The 20,427-nt window shown below is 63.8% G+C and overlaps 1 protein-coding gene across 10 annotated transcripts in view; it reads left to right on the top strand.

Moving 5' to 3' along the window:
* The first annotated feature begins 6,642 nt into the window (after positions 1 to 6,642).
* Positions 6,643 to 20,427, top strand: part of FBRSL1 (fibrosin like 1) — a 78,297-nt gene continuing 64,512 nt past the window's right edge. For all 10 annotated transcript variants that reach the window (XR_006195388.1, XM_042911059.1, XM_042911061.1 and 7 more), the window contains exon 1: positions 6,643 to 6,984. Coding sequence is in view for 9 of the 10 variants with exons in the window: in XM_042911059.1 (XP_042766993.1) it covers positions 6,706 to 6,984 (279 nt within the window). In the remaining variant the exon portion in view is untranslated. The remainder of the gene's footprint in view (positions 6,985 to 20,427) is intronic.

Raw genomic sequence — 20,427 nt, 5'->3', positions numbered from 1 at the left:
GTTTGGAATCATATCTGATAATAATAAGTTCCCAGCAACTGATAGCCGTCAGTATCATCAGCGTCATTATTGTCACACGGCCACACGGCCCCACAGTCCCGCCCAGCTACCGTCCAGGTCATGTTCTCCCTCACGGTCACACTCCCTGGAAGAGGGGTTTGTGCTTCCTCGCTCACTTCCACAAAGTCAAAGGTGGCTTTGTCACCTCTGCCCTGCGGAAACTGAAAGATGAAAGGAATCGGTAACTTGGAGTGCAATGATCTGCTAAGTATTTGCCTCGGCCAATCGCGGGCCCTGGGGGGCCAGGTCTGCCTCTCTTGAGATCGCCACTCCCTCCCCGGCACAACATAGATGTTCTGAAAGTCACCCATGGCTTGCTTGTCCCTATAGCCTAGGCTGGCAGAGCAGAAACGTTTCAGTCCCCGAGAGGTGGGCTCAGCAGTCTATGCCCAAAGGCACCCGGCCACCTTGGAGGAGCTACGCAAGGTCTTTCCCCACATGGCTGCCTGGCCCCTCCATGCCTCACCCCCACCTGCACCTGTCAGCAAGCCCACAAAAGTGCTGAGTAACAAGCACCCCAGGATCCTGGCAGCTTTGGACAACCCATGTCTATGGTTCATATTTCTTTTTTTTTTTTTTTTTTATTTTTTTAACGTTTATTTATTTTTTTGAGACAGAGAGAGACAGAGGAGCATGAACAGGGGAGGGTCAGAGAGAAGGAGACACAGAATCTGAAACAGGCTCCAGGCTCTGAGCTGTCAGCACAGAGCCCGACGCGGGGCTCAAACTCATGGACCGCGAGATCATGACCTGAGCCGAAGTCGGCCGCCCAACCGACTGAGCCACCCAGGCACCCCAATGGTTCATATTTCTGAATGTGGGCTGTGCCCATTCATGTCAACTGGACTCACTCCAGGGTGAGGCCTGGGCACCGTGACCACAGCATTAGTCCCTGGTGTCTGGGACCAGCGGGCCAGCCTGGTCACACCCTCCTCAAGGCCGTGGCAGAGGCACAGGACAACAGGCAGAAACACAGGGTCTCTCAAGTCTGGGCTCAGAGTGGGCACACAGCTGCTTCTATCCCTGCCACGGACCAAGGCAAGGCGTGGCCAGGCCCAGGTGGGGGCGCCAGGCAGGTACAGGCCTGTGGTCATCTCCCGTGGCCACAGACTGGCTGGCTTAGAACGAGAGACACCTGCTCTGTCATCGTTCTGGAGACGGAGGTCCTAGATCAAGGTGTCAGCCAGGCCGGGCTCCCTCTGAAGGGTCTGAAAAAACTGTGACCATTGACCTTGAACTTGGCAGGCCGACGCCACGGCAGCCCTCACCTCCCCAGGCAAAGCCAGTCTCTTGAGCCGGTCCTACTTATGGCCCAGGTAGACTCTGAAGCGCCACTGTGGACTCAGCCAGTTCGGGTTTGGGCTTTCTGTCGACTTCCACGGTCAGAGCCCGGAGAGTCCAGGGCGTCTGTCCCTCTCCTGCCTCTCACAGGCCCAGCCTGCTGTCAGCACCACTCAGACCACGCAGGCCGGGACCTCCCTGCCCTGCAAACACCCTGCAGACACTGCTTCCTCGCAGGAACCTCCCTCTCCCGGCCCGGGGCAAGGCCGGCTGGAGAGCACCGTCCGAGGACGGCCAGAGAGCCGCGATGACCGCTCAAAGCACACCTTGCTTACGGCCCCCGCTGTGCGCTGGCACCGAGTCGGGCCCGAGGCTGCTCTTCTGGAACAGACGCGCTCACAGAGGAGAGCAGGAGAGGGCACTCGTGCTGGAGAGGACTCGGGGGCACCGTCTGTGGGACTGGGTTCCTGGCCTGCTATGACAGAGGGACCAGGCGGTGGGGACAGGAGGCTGGGTGTGGGCCTGTCTCCAGGGTGGCCGGCAGCCGCTGTGAAAATACTCCAGACAAACCCAAGCCGCCTCCACCCACATGACAACTACCCCGCGGAGCCCTCGCCTCACGGGGACCAAGAGGTGGCAGGAGGTGGACGGGAGCCCTCTGGCTGCAGGCCTGGAGCTGCCCTGGCCAGCTTGGGGGCAGGGCACCGTGGATCCCAGCTCTGTGTGCGACAGGGGCAAACCTGCGTGCCTTGCCCGCCCTCTGGGGTGAATCGGCCCCGCTTTCACTTCTGCCTGCCAGGACATGCCGGTGGTTTCTCATGCGGGGCTCCCTGCTCAGCAGGAAGCCAGCCACTGGCCTCCGGGAGGGAATGCGGTGTCAGGACCGGTGACGGTGACGGAGGGTGTGGATGGGGGGGAGGGGCAGGATGTGGGGAGCCCCCAGGGCAGGAGCAGACTCAGAAACTGACCACAGAGCAGGTCCTGAGGAGCAGGAATTAGGGGAAGGGGCGCATTTGGGATGGGTGCACCCCAAAGTTCAGTCTCTTGAACACAGGGCTCAAGACAGATTGGGATTCCAGGAACAGGCTGTCACAAATGGGAAAATAGTCCCCAGATGTTTACTTCCTCTGTCACAGAGCCACACCCATTCCCTGCCACGTGACTCTGCACTACCAGCCCCCCCGCCCCCCCCTCAGTGGCAGGCACGGGCTTCCGACCGACCGTGTGGGACGGTCTCGGCCACCTGACTTGCTTGGCATCATATATGAACAGACAAGATGCCAGGCTTAGAGAAGAGGCTTTCAGGGTGTCTGTGTGGTTTGCTTGGCCCTGCGGGTTTGGCAAAGAGAATGCCCCACGTAGCTCATCTCTTGCCACCTGGGTCCCAGAGAGAGAGAGAGAGAGACAGAGAGAGAGAGGAGAGAGACCCTTGGGGGTCTGAACCTGACCCACGGCCTGGAGCAGAGCCCCTCAGGTCAACCTACAGCCCTGGGAGCAAGAAAAACATGATGTTTTCAAGTCCTAGGGCTTTCTGAGCAGTGTGTGTTCTAAGCTTTTCTCACAGGAGCTGTCGTATCTGCCCACCCTTGGCTAGGGGACGGCTAGGGGACAGAGGGGAATGGCTAGGGGACGAGGGGCATCTCAATGAGCTAACCACCCCCCCCCAACCGAGACTGCAGCCACAGAAATGGTCTCAAATACACTGACGTGCCATGACCTGAAGGAGGTGGGACGCATACCGCCGGGAAGGCTCTGCAGGGTGGACCAAACCTCTGGTTCACAGATGAGGCACCAGGGGCCAGCCTGTTAGCCAGAACACGTTTTCCAGCTGTCACCCTGCAAGCAAAAAGCATGTCTGAACCCCAAAGGAGCAGCTGGCTCTGGTGATTTATAGGGCCTGAATCGGATCTGTGAGAGCAAATTGAATTTTGAATACAATTTCATGTCAATTAACTTTGCTCCCAGCCTTACAGAGGAGCAGTGACTCTGAAGCAAAACCCAACCGCGAAGATTGATGGGGCTGACGCGGCCGGGCTGTCCTGGAAGGAGCTACTTGTCGGCAATGTCTCCTGGAGCTCTGCTGGGGAGGGCGCAGTGCCACGTGCAGTGACCAGGTGAGGGCTGGGCTTCGGGGCCGCAGTGCTGGGCCGGCGCTCCTAGGGCAGAGGGGGTGGAGGGGTGGAGGGGTGGTGGCGGTGGAGACAGCGTTCCTGCCTGTGGGGAGGGGAGGACCCCTCTGCCCTTATTGCACCGGGAAGGACGGTCCTCAGGGATGCGACGAAGGGACAGCAGGGACCTGGGCTGGCAGTAGGGCAGAAGCCAAGCCCCAGGGGCCTGGGAGGGAGCCAGGGAGATGCCCAGAACTAGGGCAGAAAGATGCAGGCTATCACGGTCATCAAGAGCCCGGCCCTGGTGGGGATGGCCTGGGGGAGGTGGGGGCAGGGGGTGAGTGAGGACACTGGTGGCTTCACATGAACAAGGGGTGGCACTCATGTGCAAGCCCTACTATGTGCCAGGTGCTGCGGTGGTGCGGAAACCTGTGTTTCCCCAAACCTGCCCACTGCAGATTCTCAAGACCGGATGACCCCGGAACTCCGGGGCCCTGAGATGTATGCTGGTGAGTCTCCCAGGCCCACGTGGCTGACAGCTTCAGAGCTGGGGAGCTCTCTGAACCCGCAGACAACCCGCTGCAGGGAGCAGGGTCATCACCGCCCGCCCTGTTCAGAGCAGGGACTCCAGGCCAGAGGAGTGAGATTATTCACCCAGTCTGCTTCTAGGCCTGCCCTGCCCAGCGCAGCCTCATTCTAGGAGGGTGGGGAAGGGGAGACGGGAGAGGTCCCATAGAAAGCGCCAGGCTGGGTGTGGGTGGGTCTCTGTACCCTCCAGAGCAGGTATGGAGCCCTTGGAACAGGCCATGGACCCAAAGGCCTGTATCCAAATGAAATCCTGAAGCGCTATCCTGGGACACCCTCCCACACCCACATTTTCTGGTCTTCTGTCTTCGGGGGTAACTAAGGAAGAAGAAACAGAGACGTTCGGGTTCCATTTCTGTCTTCCTGATGAGGTTCTGACAAATCACTAGGGATGATGCTGATGGAGTCAGAGTTTTCATAACAAAACCCGGAATGCGAAGAAGGGAAGGGGAGCCCTGCCCCCACCCTAGGAAGGTTAGGAGGGGGGAGGGGAGGGGCCGGGGTGGATTGGAGGCTGGCAGTTCAGGGGCCCGAGAGCCCTGACCCTGCACCCAGAGTATGTGGAGCTGCCTTCCCAACTGCCCCCAGGGACAGCCCGGCCAACAGGGCCCCCAGACCACACACCTCCCTGCCCCTCCCCCCCACGTCGGAATCATACAGACTGAAAGCCCAAGCTCCTGAACGGGAGGACAGAACATCCCTCCAGCCTTGCCCAGGGCAGTGCTTCCTCATCAAGCAAAGGGGCACCTGCCAGAGCTGATCCATTGTGTTTCCTTCACTCTCCACGCACACCAGCAAATGCTTCCCCGCCTCAGTGCCTTTGCAGAGGCTGTGCTCTCTGCAGGGAAACATGGTTCCCCAGTTCCGTGCACGGCCAGTCAGCTCCTTCCCATCTTGCAGGTCTCAGCTCAGATCCTCACTCGGAGGCATTCTGGGACCACCCAACACTCACTTCCTATGACAGATCCCTATTCAGTTTTCTTCATGTTATCATTAGATATTATCTTATTTGGCTCTGTGCTCATGTTCCCTCCCACTTCTGAAAGGGCCATCTGTCTCCTCCGTCACAGCATCACAGACGGTGCTGGTGCCTGGACGGGACGTAGTGCATTTGGTAAATATGTGCTGAATGAATTAATGAGCTTACGATTGAAGAAAACGGACGGCCTCTCCCCACCTGCGTGTCCCTCCTTACCCCAGGCGGTCTCTTGTTGGGGAAAGAGGAAGCTCACCGGTCTATGTAGCTTTCAACTCTTCAGCCGCCCCTTCCCGTCAGTTCCTGCTCCGCTGTAGCACTCAACCCCTGCGGCCCAAACTGCTATCTCTATGCAAACCAGGCAGCCCTGTGGCATCAGTGAGGCAGTCTCTACGGGTACATTCTGGGTTCCTCTGGCCTTGGGAGAGCCGCCTTACTGTAAAGTCTGAGCAGCCTGACCTAGAACCGCAACAGGAAGTCAGGGCTCCACCTGGGCGGGGAGCACTGGAGGCTACCTGGAGCTGAGAGCCTGCAGGAGACCCCCAGGGAGAGGGGCAGGGGGCACACGGAGAGACGGCTTAGACTGGGGGACGGAGTAGTGGAAGGCTGGGAAACGTGCACTGGGCCTTCACACACTCGCTCTCTGGGCCGCGGCGGTCCGTTCCCCTTCCACGCACATCCCTACACACGTGGGCAGGACTTCTAGGGTCTGCGAGAACTCCTCCAGTAACACCCCACCCCCGCCCCCATATCAGCAGTGGCATTGATGATGCCCTCCCCATCGGGAGCGGGGACTAAGAAGCCCCATGCTTCGCACCCCACCACAGCCCCCAGCCCGGGTGTGACGGTGAGCTTGCCCCATCGGCCCACGTGTCTGGTTTGGCTGGAGAGGCCCCACTTTTCCGGCATGAGACCCAGCCTGGAAAGGCGCAGAGACCCCCTGGACCCGGCACCTCCCACGTGAAGACGCGCCAGTCCAGGTGCAGGCATAGGGGTGGGAAGAGGCGGGGCCTCCCAGCTCCCTCCCCGAGAGGCGGAGCCTGAAAGGGCGGGGCGGGGCATGGAGGGGCGGGGCCTCGGGCGAAGGAGGCGGGGCGGGGCCGGCCTGGGCGGGGCGGACGGCGCCTGGGGCGGAGCCTTGGCGCGGTCGGGCCCGCGGCGCGCCGAGGGGGGGCGGGGCCGGGGCGCGGTCGGGGCGGGGCCTGGGCGGGGCCGGCTCTGGGCTCCGCCGGAGCGCCCACTTCCTCTGGCGCTGGCTGCCGGGCGGAAGTACGTCAGTTGTTATCTGCTCCAGGCTCCGCCGCCGCTGCCGCTGCCGCCGCCGCCGCCGCCGCCGCCGCCGCCTCAGCCTCACGAGCCACGGCGCCTCAGCTCGGGACCCGCCCCGCCCGCGCTCCGCCCGCCGCCGTCGCCGCCCGCCGCGCATGAGGCGCGCCCCCGGGGCCGCGGCCGAGGGCCGCTGAGCGCCGGCCGCCCCGCCGATGCGCGCGGCCGCCCGCGCCGGGGCTCCCAGGCCGCGCCGGGCCCGGGGCTGAGGAACCCCGCGCGGCATGCCCGGCCCGGCCCGCCGCCCGCCGCCGCCCAGGGCCCGAGCCCGCGCGGCCCGCACCGAGCCCGGCGGCGCCGCGTAGCGCAGCGGCAGCGGCAGCGGGAGCGCGGGAGCCCGACGGCGCGGCCGCAAGGTCACCGCGCACCATGGAGGCCAAGGTCCGCCAGAGCCGGCGCTCGCGCGCGCAGCGGGACCGCGGCCGGCGCCGGGAGGCGGCCCGCGACGCCCGTGACCAGAGCGCGTCGTCGGGCGACGAGACCGAGCCCGGGCCTGGCAAGGAGAACGCGGGCCTGCCCCGCGCGCCCCCGCCCCGCGCCGCCGCCGTGCGCCCCCCGCGCCGCCGCCGCCGCGAGTCCAGCTCGCAGGAGGAGGAGGTCATCGACGGCTTCGCCATCGCCAGCTTCAGCACGCTGGAGGCCTTGGAGGTAGGTGGGGCGGCGGGCGGGGCGCGCCTGGGGCGGCGGCACACCCACCCCGCGGGGCCGCCCGGGGCCCGCGCGCCTCGCAGGTGGCTCCGGGAGGGCCCGGCCGCCTGCGGTGGATGCAGCGGGTGTTCGTGTCTGGAGCTGCGAGCGAGAAGAGTGTCTAAATTACACTGTCCAAACCGAAGGCCGTCTGGTTGCACACTCGCCTGTTTTCAGCTGTTTCTTTTAACAAAATCTCACTTCATCCGGCCCAGGACGTGCCGGGGAGGGGAGCGCTGCTGGCGGTGGTGAAGGCAGTCGTGGAATGGATACTTTGAGATTCTTCCTGTTCCTTTCGTCCTCCTGGAGGTTTTTGTTTAGACGGAGGGGGAGGGGTAGTATCTAAGACCTCCCTCCCGGTTGTGTCTTCACCGGCTGGTAAATAGGGTGGCAAAAAATACTGCTTGTATGGCCGAGTTATCCTCCGGGTTATTTGCTCAGCAAATACTGCCCTTCTTGCATGGACCCAGGTGAGTGGAGAAGGACAGGAATGCTGACTGTCAGAGATCTGGCGACTGGGGCGAGTGGGGAGCCCCTGTCTCCTAGAGCGATGTAGGCGTGCTGGCCAGCCCCACACCCTGCAGGGGCCCCATGCAGCTCTTATTTGGGAAGGCCGGCATCTGCTGCGTTTGGGGTCCCAGAGATGGCTCAGTTCACAGCCCCCTTCCTTTTCCTGGGCCTCGGGGCCAGTGGCCTGGGATCCCCAGTCAGAGGCTGAGCTTTGGGAGAGGGGACAGGCCTACCTTGCAGGCCCCTGCAGCGCACCCTGTCCCTAAGGTCCTCCAGGTCTGTGGACAGTCTGAGTGTCAGACGCTGGCCGCCAAGGAGAGGTGGCCCAGGGACAGGTTTGCTGCTTTCTGTCTGGGCAGGCGGATGCACAGAGGCGGGGCATTTACACCCACCACGCAGACCCCCCCACCCCCACCCCTGCATCCCTAGGGGGCCTGACATCATTCCCGGATCCAGGGGTCCCCAGCTAAGACGCTTTTTGGGGGGGTGGCACATGCCACAGCTCCGAACTGAGAAGGGGTGGCCAAGTTGTGTCCTGTGGTTTCTGAGAGTGCTCACGCCAGCCACCTTCTGCACGTGTACCTGCCCCGCCAGGTGGGGAACAAGCAAAACCCTAACTGGTCCCCAAGGCTCCGCAACCATCCGGTTGGCCTCTCCCACCCGACGTCCTCTCGAACCAGCTTGTTAGCCCCTGTGAGGTTCTGCTGCCTCGGGGCCCCCGTTCCTGCTGTCCCCTCTGCCGAGGTCTTCAGGAGCCTTCGTGTCTCAGCATAGATGTCACCTAGAGAGACACCCCCCCCCCCCCCACCGACCTTCTGAAGGGGCGTCCCTCCTTCCCCACCTCTGCCCTGTCGATCTCCCACTTTCCTTCCTTCAGTGGCCACTCTCTGTCTGAAGCCATCTGGTGATTTACTCGCTCTCCGTGTTGGCTCTCTCCCCACCAGAACTTGTAGGCTGGGAGGGAGCAGGCAGCACGTGTGTCTTGTGTGTCGTTCGTGAGTTCCCCTGCCCTGTGCGTGTTGCGGAGTGAAGGAGCGAGAGCAGACCCCGCTGTTCAGGAAGGCTGCGCCAGGGGCCCCGTTGCGCCCGCTGACATAAGCCCGCCAGTTGCACGCGCTGCCCGCGGCGGCCTTGGCTGTAACTGCCCCTCTGGCATCAGGAACACTGGAAGTGCAGCTGTGGGTTTGGGGGCTCGGACCAGTCCCGGTCAGGTCACAGAGGGCCGGAGCCTGCTTTCGGCTTGGCGTTCATACAGCCACGTCAGCAGGCCCCTTTCTCTGCCCTGCTGAGCCCGGGAGGGATCCGCCTGCCTTGGAAAGTACGGGGCTTCTGCACAAGTCACAACTTCTAGCTGGGCTCTGTTGTTCGGGCTCTTTTCTTGCTAAAGCGTAATGGTTTTCCCCAGAATTCAGATAACTCATAAGGGCATCGAGTGACTAGCACACAGCGAACACGTATCCGAGCGGACACCGTGCTGAGTCTGTCCCCGAACTCCGTGGTACAGCTGGGGACACTGAGGCCCTGTGCCGTGAGTGTCAAGCTGCCAACCCCGGGGCACGAACGGCCAAATGTCGGGTAGACCTGCCCAGGACATTTGGAGAGTGCCAATGTCCAGGAGTCCTCCTTTCCTTTGTCCCGAGGGTGCGGCCTACCCTGCCCCCGCAAGCCCCAGGCAAGCCCCTGGCCCCACCCTTCCAGCACCCCCGCCCCGTACGCACCCGTGTCTGCCCCTAAGGGAGTACAAGTCCTTGCCCCGTGTGGCTGAGGATCGTAAGCCACTTCTGTGAGATGCCGTGGCCACACGCGTGGGGCAGTAGTGTTGTTGGCTGAGGAGAGGGCTCCCAGGTCCCGTCTGGCTCGTGGTGTTGTCCCCACAGGAGTCCGGGGCTGGATGGCCGGAGCTCGGCGTCCGAGGCCAGGGTGTGCCCTCCTGAGCCCTCGTCTTTCGTCAACTTTCTGATTCTCCGTTTAACAGGGTGGGAGCAGGAAGCAGGTGGTGGTGGAACAGGGGTCTTGTGGTTTGGTAGCGGGACAGAAGCTGTCTTTGCTCTCACCAGCCGGGAACATTGGGGACAGATAGATGTTTCCTGCCATCCTGGTTCCTGTGACATCTCTGTTTCCAGAGGTGATGGGAAGGCCCTTGGAGGACACACAGGCCAGGGCAGAATTGAAATGCTCTGCCTGGGTCTTCCAGCCCTAATGCAAAAGGCAACCCTTGGGCCACAGGTCAGGTGGTACCAGCCCCTAGGTCCCCTGGGAGATTCACTTTGCAGACCTGCCGTGCGCCTGCCAGCACCTTCCTCGGGGTCCCTGTGCGCCGGCCCTTCCCTCCACACCCTGTCGGTGCCCAGCTCTTGAGAAAGCCGTGTACCGCTGGCACCCGGCGGAAACCACCCTTCTGGTTCGGCACCTGTGTAATTCTTTGTTAATTTGATTTCAGACAGCAAGACACTTGCCCCTGGTTCAAAGGTCGGTATCAGCGAAAAGGGGTTGTCCTGAGAAAATTCTCAGCCCCGGCCCAGACGTCCGCAGTAACTTTTCTCACCAGCTCCTGGCCTTTCCAGAGCGTGTTGTGTAGATGTACACACACAGATGTGTACTCTTACGTCTCTCCCTTTTTGCTAGAGAGAGAGGGTTATTCACCACTCCTGCGTGTGTGTCTAAGAGGTACGTACCCGAGAGTAAAGATGAAAAGGAAAACACCCAAAGTTCTAGCTGTGGTTAACAGGTGACTTCCTTTCTCTAATTCTGTTTCCTCCACCGATCACTGCGCCTTGTCTAGGTAACCCAACCAGCCGTACACAGAGCTGTGCTGAGAAACCCTGCCCCGGCCTCCCTGTGGCAAATCAGCACGTGAATGGCTGTGTGGGCAGGTGGTCCTGGCCTGGTTGCCCGGCTCCCAGTGCTGTCCAGGGGTGTGTGTGCATTTCTGCCAGAAATAACCAAGTTCTCCCAGCCTTGGGATGCTGGGGCCACTGGCTTCGAGGCAGGCGGGGGAGGCTGCCTCAGTCCTGATGGGCGGTGGCCCCGTGGGAGGGGTGTGCGGTGTGCCAGAACTCCCCTAGGCCACGTGCAGGGGGCTCCGTGGTAGTGATCTCTCTGCAAGCTGGGTTCAGTGTCCCCCGGGGCGAGGGGCACACAGTCATGCTAGGTCTGGTTGCTAAGGGCCAGGAGTGCGGGGGATCAGGATGTGGCCCCGCTGTCCATGTGCAAAAGCCCACGCTGTTGGTCCCGCAGGTGGGGGCCTTGATCTAGGGGGCCGTGTGCCGCACCCGGCCCATCCCTCCAATAAGGGGGACAAAGGCGAGTTGGTGCCGAGAGGAGTGTCCATGCCCACCAGCCAGAGCACCTCCTCCAGGCTGCCTCCTACTCTCCAGATGGGGAAACCGAGGCCCAGAGAGGGGGAGCATTTTGCCTGCAGTCATGGGACACAGGCACAGCCCCAAGCCTGGGACCTGCTTGGGCCAGCATTGGGTCGCTCCCCCGTCCTCCTGAGGGCCACTGCTGTTGGGGAGGGGCTGCTCCCGCCAAGGTGGGGACCCCTCCCCCTCCCCCCCCCCCCCAGCTGGGTGGAAGTAGAGCCGTGGCGTGGCCTGCTCTGCCCGCGTGGACACCCGCTGCCTTGCCTGGACAGCAGCAGTGTGCTGGGTGTGGGGTGGGAGCGTGGACTGGGCTCTCCTGTCCTGTGGGTCAGCGCCCTGTTGTGGGAAGGTGTGTCACGGGAGCGGTGGTGACGAGGACGGCCGAGGGCGCTGTCCTCACACAGCCCTCCGTAGATGCGGAGACTAAAGCCCAGGGTGGCCGAGCTCTCATCTGGGATCTGCCCAGCATAGCACCAGACCACAGACACCTCCTGAGTCTCGACCGAAACTTGTGTTGCGTCTTCTAGACGTTCTTTGGGATGAATCTGAGCTCGAGCAGAGAGGGCAGTGGTCTGCGTGACTTCTAAAGGGATGGCCTTTCCGGGCTGCAGGAGTGGCAGTAGGTGCCCACGCCGCCCTGGGTCCGCTGCCTGACCTCTGGGGAAGGGCCGCCCCGTCTGAGCTCCGTGGGCATCGACGGTCTGCAGAGCCTTTGACTACGCACAGGCTGGGAGGGGTCCACTCCTCGCCGCACGCCTGTCGTGGGCGGTGAGGCCATAGGGTGAATGGCGCGGTGGCATGGCGCGGTGGAGGTGGCCGTGGTCCTCCTGATACGTGGTGGCCCTGTGTATCTGGCGGCCAGCTTGCTGTCCCTGCCACCCCTGTGCACAGGTGAGGGTCTTGGGCCTCAGTTTGCCTGTCCTGCCCACACCGTGGCCCCGCACGGGACCGACGGCGGCAGAGGCAGCTGCCCTCGAGTGCCCGGAAGAAGCCGCGCTACACCGGGAGGTGGAGCCTCCCCTTCCGGCCAGTGGGCTTGGCCGGGAGGGGCAGCACGGGCCGTGGGGGCACCCCTGCGGCAGGCCACAGCCCACTTTCCCTCTGCCCTCGCTCTGAGCTTCCAGACAGAGTTTCAGGTCCACGGCAGGTGCGTGTGTGTAGCGTGTCCACGTCCGAGGTATATTCGTGTGTGTGCGCGCGCACATGTGGATACACACGTCTGTGGTGTGTCCTTGGCCTGGGCACGTGTGTAAATCCCTGTGAATGTCTGTGTGCCGCAGACCCCGTCTGGGGCAGCAGCTCTGTGGCGTGGACAGAGCAGAGGACAGGCCTACACGTAGGGAAACCCCGTCCTGGAGCTCCAGGACAGGGCCTCACCCCCTCCCTCTATTGTCCTGGGCCTGCTGCAAGATGGTCACCCCCACCCCCGCCCCAGCGGGCAGCAGATGCTCATGAGCTCACAGAGCTGGCCCCTGTCCCCACCGCCCCCCTGGCCTCTTGGGCCCATCAGCTTCTCTGCTCCAAACTTCTAATTCAGTAACCTTGCCCCTACTGGGGCCCCTCCACACCCCACCCCAGCCAGCCCCTCACTCCTGACACCCCCCCCCCCCCCCCGAGAATCCTCAGACACACACATTGGCACACTTCTGGCCTTTGTTGTCTGCTCTGTCCCCTGCCCAGAAGATTCTTTCCCCAATTGTCAGGGTGACTCACTGTCCGATCACATACCCCCTTCCCTGGCAGGGAGTCTTCAACTCCTGTGTCCAGGCCGCCCCAGCCCCTCCCGGCTTACCGTCTGTTCCCCGCCCCGCCCTGCAGACTCAGGTGTCCCCCACCCAGAACCTCCTGTGTGCTTGTTTCCCGAGAGAAGCTCCTAGACCTGGGGCGGGGCTGTGGCGGTGCTCTGTTCATTTTGATACGTGGGAGGCCGTTGTCCTTGACCGTGGTACGGGTCTCTTCCTGCGGAGGGTCTGTGCATTTGCTGACTTGTCCTGCCTCGGGCCTGGGTTGTTCTGCTTTCTGATTGGCTGCTTCAGTGTTTGTACCCGGGCACTTTGTAGAATTTCCTTCTCGGTTCTGAGAGTTTCCCGGCAGAGCGTCTAGGTTTCCCGTTGGCCACTGAGGCAGCCATCCCTGCTACCTCCCTTCCTGCCCTGTGGCGTCTGTCAGCACCTCCACGGCACCGCGTGGGGGTCCCGTCCTTTCCGGCGGGGCTCCTGCTTCCCCTGGACTCTGTGTGGCTGCTGTGTCCCGCCTGGGAGGGGTCTGCGCTCACACCAGAAGTGATCCGTGTGCTGTACTCACCCTCCTGTGTGATGATTGTCTTCCTTCTCTGGACCCAGTGACAGCAGGCTGTCCCTGAGTGCCTTGCCATGTGGTCTCGTGCCCGCTGCATCTTTCCTTGTGCCCTGGAACAGAGTGGCATGAGAATCATCAACTCCTCCCACACCTGGAAAGAACACTTGGGGTCCCAGCTTTCCAGCCTCATTTGCTGGTGGCTGGTTCAAGACCCGTGTCAGCTCCCTTTGGGATGGGGAAGCAGGTGATGGGTAAGGGCTCTGTGGGACCAGCTTGCCGGAAACAGGGTCAGCAGGGCACTCCACCCCCAACCCCCGGAGCAGGCTGGCATGGCACAGGAGCTCCTGAGAAGGGCTGCCTGTGAGCTGGCAGGTGTGAGACCTCAGGCCCTGTCCCCCTGCATTCTGTTCGGGAGGGCAGTGGCTGCTTTCTGGAGGAAGGACACCAGAGTCCGGAAACTGCTCCCACCGTGGGCTTGGGCATTGGCATGTTCTCGGGGCAGCCCGAGAGGCAGCAGCTGCACAGTGACTGGGCAGGGCGTACACGGGAGCCACCATCATCCCGGCCTTGACCGCTGTGGTTCGCATGCCCTTCACGGAGCTCCCAGAGGCGGGGGCCATGGTCGGCCATTTAGGGAAACTGAGGGGGAAACTGAGGCACCAGGCTTGTGTTTATAGCCCCTGGTGGAAGAGTAGCTGGGTCGGGCACAGACCTGACCAGGGTGCCCTGACGTAGTCACAACCAGTTTGGGATGCCTAGAGAAGGTTGATGGGGCGGCCGGGCTGGGGCCCCAAGGGCACCCGAGGCACTTTCTCCCTTGGGATCCGGAATCTGAAACCCACATGGAATGAGTGCTCCGGGGACTCTGGGCAGGTGTGGCATCTGGTTCCACGTGGAGCCTGTTCTGGTGCCCTGGTTCACCCGAGCAGCTAAAGAAAGGAAACTGACCAGCGAGTTCCCGGCCTTGTTCAGCCCCCCAGGACTGTGTACCAGGACCCTGCTGTCCAGCCCAGCACATGAGTGGTGTGTGCGTGGGGAGAAGGACCCCCCTGCAGAAAGGCCAGGGGGGCACATCCACGTCCCTCCCCACACCCTCCCGGCGGCCCAGCGTAGACTCCAGCCGAGTGAGGCCCTGCAGGGGCCCCGGCTCTGCTGTTTTCTCGGAGCAGCTGTTCGGGGCGGGCCGCTCCCTGGACTCCACGCGGCTGGCCGGAGCCGCATGCACTCTGACCGAGCTGCAGGTGCCCGTGGGCCCTGGACGAAGGCGGGCACTCTGGTGAGAGCGGGGTGTCAGCAGGTGGTCGTAGAGGCAGGGCAGCCATTGTGTGGGCACGGGGGTGGCCCTGCAGGAAGGCTGCCGCCTGTACCCCGTTGCCAGGGAGGAGCAGGAGGCCAGAGCCCAGCCCGAGGTGCAGCCGTGCTGAAAGTCACGAGGGTCAGGAGGACGGTGACCGTGTCTCCTCTGCACCAGATGAGGCGTTCGCTCATTTCACCTCCCTGCAGCTCCTCCAGCGGGAGCCGTGCTGTCGCCGCTGTATAGACAAGGACGCTGAGGCAAGGGGAGTCAGTCTGCAGCCGGCATGGGGTTGAAACCGGGCATGGGGCACGAGTGTGTGCACCTCAGGGGGGCTGGGGTTGGAGGCCACGGGTTGCATGGCCACGCCGGGTGCCATGCTGCCTTGAGTGGCCAGCGCCTGCCGTGCGCCCCCCGCCCCCCGCAAACACTCTCCAGCCTTGGGGAAGGCTGTTCATGTGGCCCTAGGGCTCCCACCCCTCAGACCTAGAGCCCCCACAGGGACCCTCGGGATCTGCCATGACCCATCAGCTCTCTGACCTTACCCTTTGCAGCTGTCCCCTCTGGCCCCTTGCCCCAAACCCACGTACTGGTTGTCAGACCCTGACAGGCCTCTGGCTAGCCCTCAGCCAGTGCTGTTCCACACGCTGCATGCCTCCCCCTCAGCACCTGGTTCCATCTGTAGCACAGTGGGGATTTGTCAGGAATTCATGTAGATCGTCTCCTGGATAAAGCCGGGGGCCCCTGCCTCCTGAGGTCATCTCTCTGCCTGTCCCAGATCCTCTAAGGGCAGGCCCCTGTCTGTCATCCATGGAATGAACCCACATTCTCCGTGAGGCTCGGCCCTGCCCACCCCCTCACCTGGGGCCCCACACACTTCCGCCTCAGGGCCTTTGCACATGCTATGCTCCGGCCCATCTCCCAGGAGCAAGTTCAGGATGCTTCCTCTGACTCCTTCCCTGTCCCCCACCCACTGAGTGAGCCCAGTCCAGATGCCCGGTTTAAATTCAGTTCTCTTTCTCGCCATGTGGCCCCTAGGTAGCCCCCTGCCTGCTCTGGGCCTTGTTTTCCTCATCTGGAAAGTGGGGGTGATGAGCTAAAAGTTTTTGCCATATGGTCCTGAGCCCCTCCCTGTCCCCTCTCCGGAGCCCTTCTCTGAGCTGCCCCTGAGGTCTGTTCTCTTTGTCCCCCACCACAGGACAAAACAGAGGCAGGAGACACTTCAGCAACAGTGGCCCTGGCTTTGGCCTCCCTGGGCAGCCCCCACCGTGTGTGACAGCTGAGCAGGTCCCAGAGACTGAGGGGGGCTCGCAGGGCGGAGAGCCTGGGGCCGGCTCCGGCAGTTGTGGGCTGGTGCACCGCGTGCTGTCTGTGTGCGGAGGGCTGGGGAGGAACTTGGCCGGAGACTGACCTCCAAACCCAGTTGCCGGGACAGCGGTTGTGAACACAAAAATCCGTCGAATGTGGGTTAGATGGCGGCCTGGGGGGTCGGCACAGGGTCACAGAGTGGGGTTGCAGCGGGGTGTGCGTGCGGGGACGTGGGAGGGTGCGTCTGTGGTGTTCAGGTGCAGACCTGGGCGGGTGGCCCGGAGCGGGGTCTGCCTGTCCCTTATCCGGGTCCCTCTTTGCTCCGGGCTCTGTGCCCGCCGCCCTCCTCCACCTCCATGCCTTGATCAGAGTGCCTGTCGCCGTCAGCATCTGTTCCACTTGTCCCTGGCCACGGGGTGGGTCTCCTCTGCCCCGGCAACCACGCAGTGTGTGATGGCTGATGGGCGCTGCACAGACATGGGAAGGATGGAGTGTTTTCACAGAGCCTGAGGTGGGGGGTCCCCGCTAGAGCGCAGGGCAGGCTGCAGTGGTTCTGCGGGCAGCTGTCCTGCCCCTGCTGGCCCGCCTCCCAGCTCCCGGCTCTCTGCCTCGCCGGGTGTCCCAGCGTGTAGGACACCCTGTGAGCGGCGCCTGGAAGCAGGGGTGCCGAGGAGGAGTGCTGTGAGCTAGCAGGCGACTGGCCCACAGGGACCAAGGCTCACGAGGCAGGCTCTGGAAGGTTCTGGAGCAGCCGAGGTGTCTGTGAGGCCTTTAGGGGACGGTCCTCGAGGGCAGGGTTACGCTCGAGTAGCCACGGCACCGGGGGGTTGAGGGGCCTCTCAGGCAGGGAGCGCCGTCCGTCTGGTGTGGGTGTGCACCGAGGAGGGGACGGGTCAGGGAGGAGTGCCGTCCCAGCATCAGAGCCCGAGGTCCCCATGCCAGGGTGGAGGCCGCTGCCCGCAGGGACTTCCAGGCCATCTCCGTCGGCCTTTGAGTCTGGACGGTGGTCAGCGGCGGGTGTCAGCGGTGCCCCAGGCCTTGCTGCACCTGGACGCGGGGGGCCCGGGGCGGGAAGGTGGGCCCGGCAGAGGGACGCTGTCACCCCCACCTGTCTTCCAGTTTTTTCGTGACTCTGCTGAAGGTGGTCTGTAATAGGAGGGTGCTGCTGTTCTGGTTCACGGGGCCTCCCGTTTCTTTGGGACCTCCCCGGTTTTAGCACTGTGAGTCCCACATCCAGGGAACCCTCTCGGTCCCAGACAACAGGGATGGTTGGTCAACTCGGGGCGGGGGGGGGGGGGGGCGCGGGGCGGGGGCAGTTGCTGGTGGGCAGTAGACAAGCTGCCTCCTTGGTAGCTGAGGTGGGGGAGGAAGGTGGTCCTTCTTGGGTAGAGACCCTGCACGGAACCATGCGCTCTCTTGACCACACGGAAGGAGACACCTGTACTGTGGTCTGTGTCCTGGGGCCAGAGAGAGGGACTCATGGCGCGGAAAGCAGGCAGGGCGTGGGTTTTACTTGCGGGCGGGTGGAGAAGTTTGATTCAGAACTTAACAGGTGAAGGAGAGTGAGCCACATAGATGCCAGGGTGGAGGGAACAGCTGTGCCAAGGCCCTGGGGCGCATGTGTGCCGAAGGGCTTCCAGGTTAGGGATGACGGCCTGCCAGGTGAGCAGTGGGTGGAATTCGGCCTGAGCTTTTGGAACAACGAAGAGCTGCTGACAGAACTGAGAGCCAGCAAGGTCTGCTGGAGGCCCTGAGTCCCCGAGGTTCTGGGAGACCAGCAGCCTCGGCCAGGCAGGGCGGGGAGGTGGGGAGGTGGGCCGGGGAGGGGGAGTCCCAGGTGGGCCAGGCCTTCCACTCCGCCGAGGGGGTGCCCGTGCTTGGCAATGAAGGGTGGGTTCTCTGTGACCCTGGGGGCTCAGACCCAGGTGCGGGGGGAGAGGCCCCAGCGCAGCTCCGGGAGCGGAGGGGGCGCCCACCTGGCTGCGGCACCATGCCTTTGCCTGCTGGGTCTGGGAGCTGGGGGGGCCCGGCCCACGTAGGAACTGGCAGCCTCAGCCCTCGGTGAGAGAGACTCTGGGTCTGTGTTTGCCGGCTATAATGACTCGTGTCTGTGCGCGGTCGGTTTACCGAAGTGCAGCCAGAGATCTTACTGGTACTGCATAGTGAGAACGGTTAGGGGAGCTAAAAACAGTCCCATAAAATTGCTACACGAAAATCTAATCACTGGTCTCACGCCGCCGAGCACCCCTACCCCCTCGTGGCCCGGGGGGGACCAGGGGCCTCGCTGCTGCTGGGGGCGCTGGGAGCGTCGCCGTGGGGCCGTTGCCCCAGGCCTCGAGGGTGGGGGACCGCCGTGCTTGGCCTCGTCTGCCCTTCTGTCCGTGCGGCTCACAGACGGGTCCGTGGGCGGAAGGCAGCCCGTGAACACATGACCCGGCCCTGACCCCGACCGCTGGAGGTGGTCCCGGCTCGCCCCAAACCATCGCTGCGGCCTCGGCAGGGCGCGCGCTCCGCTCCTCCGGGTGCGTGGCGTGGGTCCCCGCGCAGCGCACCGTGTGTCCCGTGGCTCAGACGCCAGCCCGCTGCTCGCCTTGGCCTCCCTCCCTGCGGATCTCTCCAGAGGGTCTCTCTGCTTGCGGACGTGCCCTGGCCCTTGGTGGGGCCGTCGTCGCTGTGACGGCTAGGCCCCGCCCGGGGCGGTCGGCACAGTCTGGGCACAGCTGCCCCAGTCGGGTGATGAGGGGGGCCCCGCGATTGGGACCGGGGGCAGCACTACCGCCAGAGCAGGCTCAGAGGGCGCAGAACTCTGGCAGCGTGCACCTGGGCTTGGGCGAGCCTCCAGAACTGGCCCAGCCTCGCGCGGGGTCGGGGTCAGCATAGCGAGGGAGGGCCAGCCCCGGCCTTGCGGTGCCAGGAAAGGGCCAGCCAGACGTCGCAGCAGTGCCCCGAGGCAGGGTCTATTGAGTCCTGTGGCTGGGAGCCCCCAGGACGCACAGCTCAGAGATGCCTGGGGCCACTCTCAGGGCAGTGGCTGCGTGGGGGGGCGGCCGCCTCTGGATCCCGGTGCGGCACCAGGCCTCTTGCCTGCTGGAGCCAGGAGGGAGCCTGTGGTGTCGCCGGGGCCCGCCGCCTGCCGGCTCGCCCTCTGCGGGGCCCCGGCCAGGCGCCTTCCCGGCTCCCGTGCTCTTCCAGACACGGGAGCTCCTGCCCGAGGGCCTCACCTGCCCCCACTGGCCCGTGGCCTCCAGCCCAGGAAAGCGAGGGTGTCTGGCTGTGGGCGGGATGGAGCTGGACCAAGTCCAGGCGGGGGGGAGGCCCCGTCACTGATACTTCAAGGGTTGTGACAGTTTAGTTTCCCGGTTTGTTGTTCAGAAGACACAAGCAGTGTCATAGCGGGTTTACAGAAGGTGTGAGGCGTTGAATGGCTCGTGAAAGATGTGGTGACTGGGTGTGTCTGGAGAGGTGGCCTGGAGTTGCCCCGAGGCCATTCCGGAACCCACAGAGGGGCGGAGGCAGGGCCTAGACGGAGGCCTTCGTGGAGCCCACGGCCCCGCTCTGCGGTTGACGGTTCACCACACGTGCTCTGCAGCGCGTCTGCCCTTCCGTCCATCTATCCTGCTGTGTCTGTTTTGATGACAAGTGCTCCTTAGAAAGACGGATCCCAGCCCAGCCCAGTGTCCCCGAGGGGCAGGCCGTTCCCACGGGTTCCGCGTGCCGGGGTTCCGCGTGCCGGGCTCTGCTCGTGCCGATGGCGTGCCCCGCGGCCGGCCTGTTCTCCGCCCAGGGCTCCAATGGGGTGGGGGGGGGCTTCAGAGGCTGGCCCCCGGGCCAGAAACCGTGTCTGTGGGCTTACCTGGTGGGAAGGTCCTAGAAGCCGTTCCTGCTCCTTCCGTCAGAACAAGCGGCTGCGGGGGACTCACCTCACCGTGACTCAGGAGCGCGCCGTGTGGCCGTGTGGAGTCACGCAGTGGCAGGATGCCCACTTCTCGCAGGAGGAGGCGGCCCCCAGGAATCTGGGGTGGGGGGGGTGGGGGGGGGACTGGCTGCTCTCTGCGGCGGTACGGAGGTGTGGGTGGCCCATGGCGGGCGCGCGGTGTGCGCACACCCGGGCATGGAGAGCCGGGTGGGGCCCCGGAGCCCATCCAGTGGGGCTACGGCACAGGGCGGGCCTGGCAGAGACACCCCCCCACCCCCCCCCCCCTCCCCGCGTCCTGCTCGGAGACTCCCCCGGGCTGTGCGAGTGTGTACCTGTGTGAGCATTGTGCGTGTGCGTGCGTGGTGGGATGCCTCCGACTCCCGCCCTCCTCGTCGTGTCCACACACACTTGGGGTTGTGTCCGCACCTGCCCTGACACGGTCGGCGTCCCCCAGGGGCCCGGACGTTCGGTGAGGGTGTCTCTGGACGAGGCTAGCACGTACATCTGTGAACCCTGCCCCGTGTGTGTGCGTCCCATCTGATCGACCGAGGGCCTGAACAGAACAGAAAGGCCCGGCTTTTCCTGCTGCCTCGAGCCGGGACAGGGGTTTTCTCCGGCCCCGGGGAGGGAATCCACACCAGACCTCGGGGCATCCGGGCCCCCACAGTTGTGTGGCCGGCTCCCCCTAGCGAGGCTCCCCACATACACGTGCCCTG

This window comes from Panthera leo, chromosome D3, assembly GCF_018350215.1.
Source record: "Panthera leo isolate Ple1 chromosome D3, P.leo_Ple1_pat1.1, whole genome shotgun sequence".
Lineage (NCBI taxonomy): Eukaryota > Metazoa > Chordata > Mammalia > Carnivora > Felidae > Panthera > Panthera leo.
Note: the sequence above shows the minus strand (reverse complement) of the source record. Positions and strands in the feature narration are given on the sequence as shown.